Raw genomic sequence first — 12290 nt, 5'->3', positions numbered from 1 at the left:
TTTTCGTGTGCTAGCGTTGGCCAGTCGTAAGCATGAACTGTTGTGATATCTAGTATCGGGCTCTCCTGGGGGCTCCCTAGGCCTGGCATTTACAAAAGTAGAGGCTGAGTCTGTTGCCAGTAAGGGGGAAAAATGTGTGAGAGCCAGGTAATAAGAAAGTGCCTCTTTTTGTCTGTCTGTTTTAGGTAAGGAAACAGAATAACTTCCTTTCTAAAATGCGCATGTTCTAGTGCAGTGACCTTTGAAATTTAAGCACTACGCATTCTATGAGTAAAAGAAAAAAAAACGGGCTTGAACTTTTCATACAAGTTTAAAGTAAATTATGTATATCTATATATGCTATTGTGCAAATAAACTATAACACACACAAATAAAACAGAAACATAGATGAAATAAACTGCATGTAAAGGCAGGATTAAAATATTTCCTTGGCACATTCTGATGAACCTTACCACTGGTCATCTACGGGAGAGAATCCTGGACAGGTCTGGTCGACTGAAGGCCCTTGGGGCACGGTGTAGCCAGCCAGAAGCACCTAGTTATGAAGGTTGAACAATTATCTAGACGACTGGACAATCCCTCATGGAAATTTGGATTTCTACAATATTCTGGAAACTCAGAAGGCCTGGCAACACTGTACCAGCTGACCTCTGCAGGCAAACCCTGAGACTCCCAGTTCATCACAGCCTCACCGTCCCTAGTGTCCCTTTAGCCTAATTCGCTCTCTGCTTTGGTCTTCTTGTCCCCCATAGGCATCTGAATGTAACGCCTTTGAATAAGAGAGACAGGGTTCCTATCCCTGTTCTTCCCTGATCTATACCCAGGGTCACTTTGAACAAGCCCGCATCAATGATTTTTTTCAATTTACACGGAAGCTTAGCACATCATTCTTTCAATAAGATTTTTTTTTTTTTTTTTTTTTTGGTGTGCTCACTGGCCACTAATATTTCACCTGGTGTCTTTACTTCCTGGAGATTGCAAAGAAAAGCAAAGGGATTGAAATGAAATTCATCCAAATGCTTTGGAAGACAGATGTGGTAGAAATGGATGGCGTTCCCTTGTCTTACTTGGCACAGTCAGTCCCCCATTGCTCTGCCAGGAAGCAATTAGAATTGTAATAATGCGTTTTTCTATTTAATTATATAAGACAAATGCCCAATGAAATGTTCACGTGGGATACTAGCAACTAGTCCGCCAGCTGAAATCATCACGAAACAACGTACACGCTATCAGTGACCTATGCTATGGCTACGATAAATGTAATAACTTCATAGTTGATTCACTCATAGGGTCTCCATTTTTAAAAGGGCGATGTCATCAGTATGTTAACTTCTCAACTTCCTTGCTTACAGAGTAACAGCAAATATTTCTTTCCTTAGGGATCACTTGTGTGTAAATTCATGTGGGTAAAGAGTCGCTGGGCGTTGAGCAGGCGTGTTATTTGTTAGTGGAAGGTGTGGCGCCGGTGATTACCTATGAAGTCATTGAGGCTTTTCTGTACTGTCACAGTCGTGCGTATAAATCCTATCATAGACTAATGAACGTGTCGCCTGTTTCCTTCCCCTTCCTGTGATTTCAGATCAGCCTTGAGCAGAATTTGACAGAAGATGTTACGACGGTCTTACCTCTGGAAATGCTTAGCTTCGGGGGTCATCCTGGGAGCTCTCTCTGCAGTCTGCTTCGGCCAGTACGATGATGGTAAGTCTGCTTTTAGTCTGACTTTGAGAGTTAGCCAGGGTTTCTGTGATTAAGTGGAAAAGGAAGCACAGCACAGAAATGAATAATGCTAATGTGTAGTTCGTTGTTAGAGGTTAGTAGCTGTTTGCAATAATTCACCTTAATTAAAATAGTTCTGCAAAAGTGGCATCCGATGTACTTCGTTTCTTAACAAGGATTGCAGTGTGGTGGAAAATCCAGAGCGAGGCCTCCGTTTGACCACTTACTAATTATCCCTGAGCAGATGTGTAATTGCTGTGGAAAACAACAACATTAGATGCTATTTACTAACCCTTGAATTGACACAATTAATGGTCTCCGATAAAATTTAAGACTGTAAAGTGTACCAAAATTTCCTGTGAGGAAAGCTCTCTCTGAAGGAGTCAAAAGTTGGTGCTCTAAGTGATTTTACTGTTAGCACTTTCATGGGGTATGGCATTATTTCATCCACCGCTGTTTAATTTGGAAAGAGGAAAACAGTGTAAGAGACTTGACGTTAGAGTTTGTGAGTTCCTTCCTAATACTCAGCCAGTCACTTTAAATTTTTTTTTCCAACGTTTTTATTTATTTTTGGGACAGAGAGAGACAGAGCACGAACGGGGGGAGGGGCAGAGAGAGAGGGAGACACAGAATCGGAAACAGGCTCCAGGCTCCGAGCCATCAGCCCAGAGCCCGACGCGGGGCTCGAACTCCCGGACCGCGAGATCGTGACCTGGCTGAAGTCGGACGCTTAACCGACTGCGCCACCCAGGCGCCCCTCAGCCAGTCACTTTAGAAAGAGATGTTGGTCGTCAAGGTCCCTCAGGGGACCATTTAACACGTTCCATGTGCAGAACCTCAAATGTGCGTGTCTCAGGTATTTTAATAGTGGGGAGATCTGTGTTTGGATACCTCATAATGAAAATTAGGATATGTATAATACTTTAATAGATGGAAGAAATGGACAAATTCCTCCACTCTAGGAAGCTGAGTTTGGTTTTCTTTTTCCTTTTCATTGTTTTTACTTGATATTGTTTAGCATTCAGGGTCCACAGGCACCAGCCGCCTCTCCCCCCCCCCACCCCGCTCTGTTATGTGGCCACACTTAGTAGCGGCAAAGCATGGCGTTATTAGCATTTTTATGCTTTGCTTGGCTAAACTGAATGATCTGAAGATAGATGAACTGATTTGACCTTATCTCAAACAGTATTCAAATTGTATGTGTATTACGGCATTCTTAGTCATTCATGGTTAGAAAAATATGGCTCTTTTCAGACTTGGAGAATAATTTTCAAGAACAATTATTTTCGTAAATCAATAGCCTGATTCCTTGAAAAGTTTTGCTAATTGGTCACCGTTTACTTTAAGTGTGCCTGAACCCAGTGTTTCTGTTGTTGCCATTTATTGCGATGGTAAATCTCCATTTCAAAGAAAATTTAAATGTTGAGATAAATAAATAATGTAACAGCTACTTTGAAGCAATAGATAGATAGATAGATAGATAGATAGATAGATAGATAGATAGATATGAATGAACCATGGAAGAGCATGACTTTCTATTAAAAGGAAGTATTTTAAATTTGCCCTGGGAATAAATGACAAATGAGTGTATTGATAGTTCTTGGCACCATAAGGCTTTCTATTTTTATTCGTATTTGGCCTTCACACTGAGCAGGGGAGGGTTCACCATCATTGCTGACATTAGACATTTGCAAGCCCTGTACTTTTAAGCAATGTTAATTTAGGTTATCAGAGGAAATGACTCCATGTTTAGCTCATAATGCCGTAGATCGGTTTCCTTAATAAGCTCATTATAGCTCTTGCTCTTTCTAAATGTGCTCACATAGCCTCCAAAATAAGATTACCAGGTAACTGCTGGCCCAGGTGGTCTCCCGTCTGGAGCAGGGAGCCTCACACCTGCCACGTGGCAGGGCCAGGGTGCGGCCGGGCTGTGGAGGGGTGGCCCCCTGCAGCCCTAGAGACCTGCTCAGCCCTCCTCCTTGAGGTAACCGACTCATTGTCAGCAAGGCTGCAGGGGTTTGACCTTGGCAGAGACATATGCTCTGTAGTGTTTTGTGGAGACCTCTTCACCTTATGTGCATTCTAGTATCCCTTCCAAACTGGCCTCCTCCAGGGAGCCCCCGTGATCCTGCCACATTCAGGGGTACCTGAGCAACCCCCCACCCAGGTCTTTACTTCTCTCTGAACTTCCGCAATTAGGGTCTCTTGGCAATCACTTTTATCCAGTTGTTCAGTTATGTGTGACTGAAAATGGTTCTTATAGTTGCTGGTTTTTTTTTTTTTTTAAATCTATATGAAATTGTGAGCCCATGCTGTGAAGGAATGAATCAGAACTCGGCAGTGTGCGACTATTGCACGAAATAACCCTAAGCTGGAATATGCCATGAGAATCTCTTGAAGCGATTTTTTTTTAAATCCAAATGCTGGGGGGATGGGGGTATGTAGGATCAGATGGAAGGAAGAGGTGGTGAGGTCATAAACATGCTGACAGCCTGTGAGAAATTAAAACTGGAAAGAACTTTGCCACAGCTGATGATCTGCTGGTTGGATTAGCCCATTGTGAGAGTTGGCGACTGACTGCATGTATGGCTCGGAGCTTCAGATAGAGAAAAATAAAGGAGAAAAAAAATGTAAACTACTTTGAAGCTATTAGGATAACAGTCTATTAGGATAAATGTCTAGATTTTTCTTGTATGAAATAATAGAACTCTTCTGGCTTGTAGTTAAGAACAGTCTCCAATGCTTTTCTGTATATTTCCTTACTTAGACATAAGGGAATTATCCTGAAATAAAGTATTCTAGGATTAGCCAAATGTGTGGAACTGCTTTTAAGGAAAATATATTATCTAATTATTATTTAAAATACTTAAAACAAATTTTTTAGTTGAAAACTTTGGCAAAGTTTTGAGTCTTTTCATATTTTCCTTTCAAATGGCTAAGAGAAGTTTTTAAGGTCAGTAATAAAATTTGTAGATGGCCTGTCCCATAAGGGATATTTCATTTGGTTGATGACTGCATCTAAGCACGCATTGATAACATGAGTGGGATTGATTGTATTATATTAAATTTTAAAAGTAAGATTTTAGCTAACTGATAGAAAATAAAAGAACATGATCCATTTTTAGTTGATGGTCTCTTTCTACCCTTAAGACAGTGTCGGGATTGCTATTTTAGCTGTGTTGTAATTCATTACCAGTAGGGACCAATTTATTTGACTGGGAACGTGTGCCCTGATCCCCAGTGACTGTGGGGGTGCTGGGGTGGAGGAACCACCGGGGAGCAGAGGAAGCAGGGCCATCTGGTAACCGGTGTGCACTGTGGGGAAACAGATACACGAACGATGTCTCCCGTTCTAACACACAGGGACATCAATAAGGCAACTTGTGCATAGGCTTGGTTTGTTTTGTTTTGATTTCTTTCGAGTTCATGAAGGAATCACGAAAGGGAAAGAGAGAGAGCCAGAATGGGAAAATGACATATGGGTAGTGAATATGGTTTATGTTTTATTATTTCCTCTGCATTTTCAAATTGTTCATATTAAATATGTACTATTGCCATAATCAGATAGGAAAACAATTAAAAAAAAAACTATATACTGTAACATCATGGCTAAGTCTGAACCAAAGTGTTAGAGGAGTTTTAGAAGGGGTGTGTGTGTGTGTGTGTGTGTGTGTGTCTGTGGGAGAGGAGGGGAGGGGAGGGGAGGAGAAGGGAGGGGAGGGGAGAGGAGAGGAGAGAAGGAGGGGAGGGGAGAGGAGAGGAGGAGGGGAGGGGAGAGGAGGGGAGGGGAGGGGAGAGGAGGGGAGGGGAGGGGAGGGGAGGGGAGGGAGATTCTCTAAGTGCGATCACACTGTGAAAGTCAGCTGGACTTTATTAAAGAAAGTGTTCCCCCTGGCTGTGATGAGTTTTAGAAGGTGTGTGTGTGTGTGTGTGTGTGTGTGTGTGTGTGTGTGTCTGTCTGTCTGTCTGTCTGTGGGAGAGGAGAGAGAGGTTCTCTAAGTGTGATCACACTGTGAAAGCTGGCTGGACTTTATTAAAGAAAGGGTTCGTTCCCCCTGGCTGTGCAACCATTCACCTGGAGGCCAAGCATCCGCTGTGCTGACCTTGAGCTATTACACTGATTCACACGTGTGTGTGAGTGAGGCGGACCACTGTGTAGCACAAGCAGAGCAACTACATGAAGGGGCCCTGTTTAAAAGCCCGTCACGAGCTGGACCCGTTCCCTTATAAATGGCAATAACTCTTGAAACTCCGTTTTGAAGTGTAGCATAGCACCTGGTATATGGCTCATGGCCAATAAACTGTTTACCTTTATTGCCATGGTTACTTCTCATCACTTAGAAATAATTATACTTCTATTTTTATAAACGTACATATCTGTTTATAAAGTACTTTGTGTCCCTGTGGTTGTATGTGTGTTTTTTTATGTCCCCCCAAATTTACCAGATACCTTGAAGACTTTGTTAAATGACACTTTCTCCTGAAAAGTGTCACTGACTGCATTCTCTCCCTGGAGAGCTGACTGATTTCCCTGAAACTGTAGGTGAAGTTTGAGGAACATTTCCAGCTTCATTTTCATGCTTGCTGTTAGGTAATCCATGCAAGGTCAGCGAAGGGTAGACCGTCACTCAACGAAGACTGTAACTGTCTGACGTCTGATGCTAGAGCCTGGAAACTTCTTTTTTATCGGTGCATCCAGAGGTCATGAAGCAGTGTGACCCTGGCTTATGCTAATTAACCTGAGAAGAGAATGGGCCACCAATGACATTGCTGATAATGGAATTATAAGGCGATTTTAACTATCCAGTGAGCTGAGCTGAAACCCTTGGGTTTCCAAGCAGGATGCATCCCCCCTTGGGGTGCCTTGAGGAGAGGTGGTTAAATAAACTTCACGGCTCTGCGACAGGAGTAACATGGTTTTAATGGTTCGTATTCCCAGACTTTTCTAGACTGTCATGTAGGGCAATGCTACAGCACTCTGTCTACCTCATGAGTTCCTCTGCTGTCTATTCATGGGACTCTCATCATCTCCCCAGGATCATGCTGTAAACGTTTCCAAACTCCTGTGTCCTTTGAGTTTGCTGTTGCTAAGTGGAATGCCCGTGATCTCTTCTTGACAACCTTATCTTTCTGGAAGTGGTACAAGGCAACAGTTTCCCTTGTCTCTTTCAGTTATAATCAAATTAAACTCAAGGTGATTATTGAAGACTCTAAGTAATTTTCAGTGAACTGGGTGGTCTGAAACATTATCCTTCACTTAAATATGATTTCTTTTTTTAAATTTTTTGTAATGTTAATTTATTTTTGAAAGACAGAGAGAAACAAAGCATGAGTGGGGGAGGGTCAGAGAGAGAAGGAGACACAGAATCCGAAGCAGGCTCCAGGCTCTGAGTCGTCAGCACAGAGCCCAATGTGGGGCTCGAACCCATGAACCCTGAGGTCATGACCTGAGCCAAAGTCAGCGCTCAACCGATTGAGCCACCCAGGTGCCCCTAAATATGATGTCATTCATAGAGAGAAATTGAGCAAATATATTTGTACACCCATGCGCACACACTCATACGCACACAACTACACACATAGCACACAGATGTCACTTTAGACAAAAATGAAACCATTAGAGCATATATCGTGATGCAAGTTTTTGCCTGAACATGTTGTGAACATCTCTTTCCGGTCACCCCTTTAATTTCTTCCTCTTACAGAGACTATTTGCATTATGACATGAAAGCTCAGCTGTGTCCTTTCTTGATGTTGTACCCACACTGCATTTCTTGTCTCCTCTTTTCTGAAGATGAGTGATCATGTGGGTCCTTTTAAACACGCCCCCCATGGAACTAGTTTTAAACATTTGGAAATACACACCTTTTTAGGTTGTTTGTTTCAGCAACAGTTTTCTAGTCAACAAGTTCAGAAATACAAACTCAGTGCCTTCTCTGAGCTCTGACCTTGTGTCTAGAAGGATTACTTCTGTAGCTTTTGTGTATTCTAGTAATCGGCTCACTTGAAGTCCATCTGTGTATGTATTCTGGATGGCCAGAGAGCTGAAGAGCCAGGAAAAAACCTCTGACAAACAAAAGACCAATTTTGTACTTAGAAGATTCTCTTTCTGCTTGCCTACGTGCATGCTCTCTCTCTCTCTCTCTCTGTCTCTCTGTCTCTCTCTCTGTCTCTCTCTCAATCTCTGTGCCTTTCTCTCTCTCTCTCTCTCTCTCACTCTCTCTCTCTCACTCACACACACACACACGCGCGCACACACACACACACACACACGTTATTTCCAATATAACTTGGATTAGCTAAGTATGGATACTTCAGACACCCTGTTTGTCCAGTCTAGATGGGAAAAGAAGTGAAGGGTCTAATTCAGTGTTCAAACGATGCTGACAAAATTCATGGTACCTGGCCAGGTGCATGCTTCCCTCTGTGGTTCTAACCACCTGAAAATGTTGAACCCACTGAAAAATAGAATACTCATCTCCTAATGGTGTGAAAAGGCAGAACTCATTTTATATATCCCCAATGGAAACTGAGATTGAGCAAAAATGTCATCATAGTCTTGCCGGGCTCCCAGTCATCGGCGACTCACACAGCTCGTGACAGAATGGTTCTGTTCGTTGGGTCTTTTCCTTTGGCGTCTCTATGCCTGTTACCACCACTTCCGCCCCAGTTCCCTTAAGCTCCACAATTAGCTTCTTCTCACAACTCTACTAAAACTGTACCCTCTAAAGCCTCCAATGACTACTTTCTTGGACAGATCCTATCATTTTCTAGCATTTCAGCAAGCGGCACTATTGATCTGCCTTTCTTGCAGCTTGGTTTTTCTCAAGGATTCTTTTTCTGATTGTCTATATATCAGACTTCTCCATCTTCCTGATGAATATTCTACCTCTTCCTTTTTGAAATTTAAATGCCCCACTCTTGTTTATATTTCCATAAGGAGCTATATTTTATAAGAAACAAATTTTGATTATTTTTTGACAGTTTGGTCATTTTCGGCCCCAATTTCCCTCCCATGGTGTGTTCCTCTCACTGCGTACCATCGATGCACTTTTCCTGCAGTCCACACATTCAGATTCACTTATTTAGTCAACATTTTATTTAAATTTTTTTCTTTAACATTTATTTATTGTTGAGAGACAGAGAGACACAGAGCATGAGCAGTAGAGGGGGAGAGAGAGAGGGAGACACAGAATCCGAAGTAGGCTCCAGGACCTGAGCTGTCAGCACAGAGCCCGACGTGGGGCTCAAACCCACAAATTGTGAGATCATGACCTGAGCCGAAGTCGGTCTCTTACCCAACTGAGCCACCCAGGCACCCCTTAGCTAACATTTTATTGCATATCAACTCTAGGAAAGACACTAGGGCATCAAAACTGAGACAGTCTCTTCATCTAACAATGACAGAGATACTCAATGCACTGTGAAGTATATCATAATAGAATTGTGTGCAGTGTTTTGGGAGAACACAAATGGAAAATCTAAAAGATTTGGAGTAGGTACAGTAAGAAACTGTTTGCAGGACAAAACCTGAGTTTTCAAGTGAAGGAACTTAAGGAACATATGGACTTCCAGAAAAACCGTGTAGAACACTGAGTTGGAGTTCTGGTTTCAGATGTATACACGTATCTCCACAAAACACCAAGGATTGTGCGTGCTGTTCTCTGGCCTCATTCAGGAAATGTTAGGTGTTAAAGTATCTGAAGGCAACAAAATAGCATGTGCTCGTTTGTGATCATGAGCTGTCCAAGCCTCATTTATAAGTTCATCCCCTTCATGGAATCCCAGCAAACCACATTCCTCTGTCTGTTTTTGTTTTAGTGTGTGTGTTGTGTGTGTGAGAGAGAGAGACACACGGAGAGAAAGAGAGACAGAGACAGAGACAGAGAAGAGAGAGACATCCCTGGAAGCAATTTCTTGAGTGTTTGCAGTGCTCAGTTTTTGCAATTGTTTGTATCTAATGCCTTGTCATAAACTATAAAGAAGTGTCCCTACATATCATATATGCATCATTCCTACATGATCAGCAAGTTCTTCTAAGTCAGGAGTCATACTGTTACTCTATCTGTAAGCAGCATCTCTTAATAATAGCCACTAACATTTATTTACCATCTACTAACCAAGCCCTCCATAGACATATTATTATTTCATTTTCACAGGAGCTCCATGAAGTCCTGGAGATGATATTAGTCACCACATACCATTTCACTACAATTTCACCTCCTTCCTAGACCAGAAAACCAGAGAGGCACAGAGAGGCGGAGTTGGTCTCCCCAGGTGCCATACCTGGAAGGTGACAAAGCCAAAACCAGACCTGTTACCTGAGCTCCACGTGCAAAAGCCACCTGCTGGGCATCAAAATCCAGTCTTCCCCTCCTGACTTTATTCGAATTATCTTTGTTCCTTCGTACTAACCCATTCATTGCTTTTTGGTGTTGCTACTAATGACACGTAATCAAAATTAAATGTGGAGAAGTTAGTCAAAGGGTTGAAACTTCCAGTTATAGAAGAATAAGTTCTGGGGTGATGATAGTTAATAATACTGCACTGTGTTCTTGAAATTTGCTGAAAGAGTAGATATTGGGTGGTCTCACCACAGCAAAAAACACACAAGCATGCACACATACATACATACACAGCAAAATAAATACATAAATACATAAATAAATAAGACAACTATGCAGGATGAAATTGTGTTAATTTGGTTGACTATAGTTATCATTTTGCAATGCGTAAGTATCAAGGCATCACACTCTACACCTTAAATATGTACAGTTGTTGTAAATGATACCTCAGTCAAGCTGGAAAAGTAATGTCTGTCTTCCCCCTTTATATTCTAACACATCATATGATGTTTGTTTTATGTTTAGATTATAAATTGCTGAAGACAGAGACTGTCTCATTTGTTTTCCTCAGCCCTTGATGGAATGACCCAATTAGTGGCTATTGAAATAAGTAAGCATTGAAATTAAAAAAAAAAAAATTGAGAGATGAAGTACCTCTTTTGACAAAATAGGGCATGCGGGTGAGGTTTGAGAATACTGACTGAGTTCAAACCACAGTTGAGAAATGCACTTGGCGAGGGTTTGATGTCTATGGCGGGGCTCAGCATTGACATGGGGACACAATCACTGAACACCCGTGTACCGAGATGCTGCACGGACCTACTCTTTTGCATCGTGTTGGGAAAATGGCTTAGGTGAGCTGTAACTACACACAGATACGTCGTGTTTTAGAGATTCCGCTGGCATTCATCCCATCGTGGCGTGCCATTTAGAAGAGTCTGTGGAAAGGTCAGACCGAACCCATCTTTCCTCAGGTGTGCTTCCTGCCTTTTTTTATCTGATCATCAGCTGCCGTTCTGGGCATTTGTTCACGAGGTTGGCAGCTCACACAGTGGTGTTTATTCCTAGATCAGTAGCCCTGTTCTCACCACTAATCTTTCCTCCTCGTGGAAGCCTCGACACCGCCCCGCAGGGCCACTCAATTAGACTGTTCGGCGAGGACTGTCCAACTACTCTGAGTTTATTAAGTGTCTCTAGTGAACAGTCGGAATACTGATGAGAGCTGTTCAGACTGAGCCTGAGACCTTGTGTGAAGAGGGAGTGCCAGCCCCGTCGTCCAGAGTGCGTGGCTCCGTCCCGGGTGTGGCCGTAGCTGGTCCAGTGGGTCTGCGGGATGCACTTCCGGTAATGTCTCTACGGGGAAAAGAACGCAGCCCTTCGAGGAAACGTCAGCCGTGCACTGTGTCCTTTATTTCCCTTCATTCGTTCATCTCTTCAGGTGTAACAAGCATGTGCAGCGCCTGTTACGTGCACGGCAGTTTTCTAATACCTGTAGCTGTGTGGTTTCTGTGTGCCAGCCACCCAACACACACTATGCACTCTCCTCTGCTCACACTGGATATTTATTTCCCCGTAATCTGCACAATGTGTGTGTATGTATACATCTTTCTGAATAGGAGGGCAGTGCTATGGGAAAACAATCTCTGGGAAGAGCCGGATTTCTAGGACAGCAGGAAGCAAACAGGAGTGTTCAGCTGAGTATATATTCTCTCGTTTAATTTATGTAACCTTCACTCAAGTCCCATGGGATAAATTCTCTTATTAGTCCTGTTTCCCAGATGTGAAAATTGAGGCTTTAAAGATACCAAGCTGTCTTGGTTCAGAGTGCCACGATCGTCCTTCAGGCTGCCTGGCTTATGCTGCCACAGTCGTAACTACTATATTTCATAGTTTTAGTACAGAGGGTTAGAGGACTCATGAAAGTTGAACACTGTGGACCCTGACCCTTCTTGGATCCTTGGAGAATGATGGAGCCATGATCAACCCCTGTTGTCCGTTTAGTCAACATATATGTATAACATCTATCATGTGCCAGCTTCTTGCTAAGTTCTGGGGATACAAATATCGATAAGGTACATTTTTGACCTCGTGAATGCTACAGCCTAGTTCGTATGAAACATCCGTGCAACGGACAAACAGATTACACATATTAATCGATATACTGTACATTGTGAAGGCTGGAGTTAAAAGGATGACAAGGTGCCTGGGTGGCTCAGTCAGTTAAGCGTC

At 42.7% G+C, this 12290-nt stretch overlaps 1 protein-coding gene across 1 annotated transcript in view; it reads left to right on the top strand.

The window, feature by feature from the left end:
• Window positions 1-1585: 1585 nt before the first annotated feature.
• Window positions 1586-12290, top strand: part of PCDH15 (protocadherin related 15) — a 786947-nt gene continuing 776242 nt past the window's right edge. Inside the window, 1 exon segment of the mRNA XM_032595259.1 lies at window positions 1586-1698. Within this exon segment, the coding sequence (XP_032451150.1) occupies window positions 1608-1698 (91 nt within the window). The 5' untranslated portion in view covers window positions 1586-1607.

Source organism: Lynx canadensis, chromosome D2 (assembly GCF_007474595.2).
Source record: "Lynx canadensis isolate LIC74 chromosome D2, mLynCan4.pri.v2, whole genome shotgun sequence".
Lineage (NCBI taxonomy): Eukaryota > Metazoa > Chordata > Mammalia > Carnivora > Felidae > Lynx > Lynx canadensis.
The sequence above is the reverse complement of the archived record's forward strand: the minus strand, read 5'-3'. Positions and strand labels throughout refer to the sequence as shown.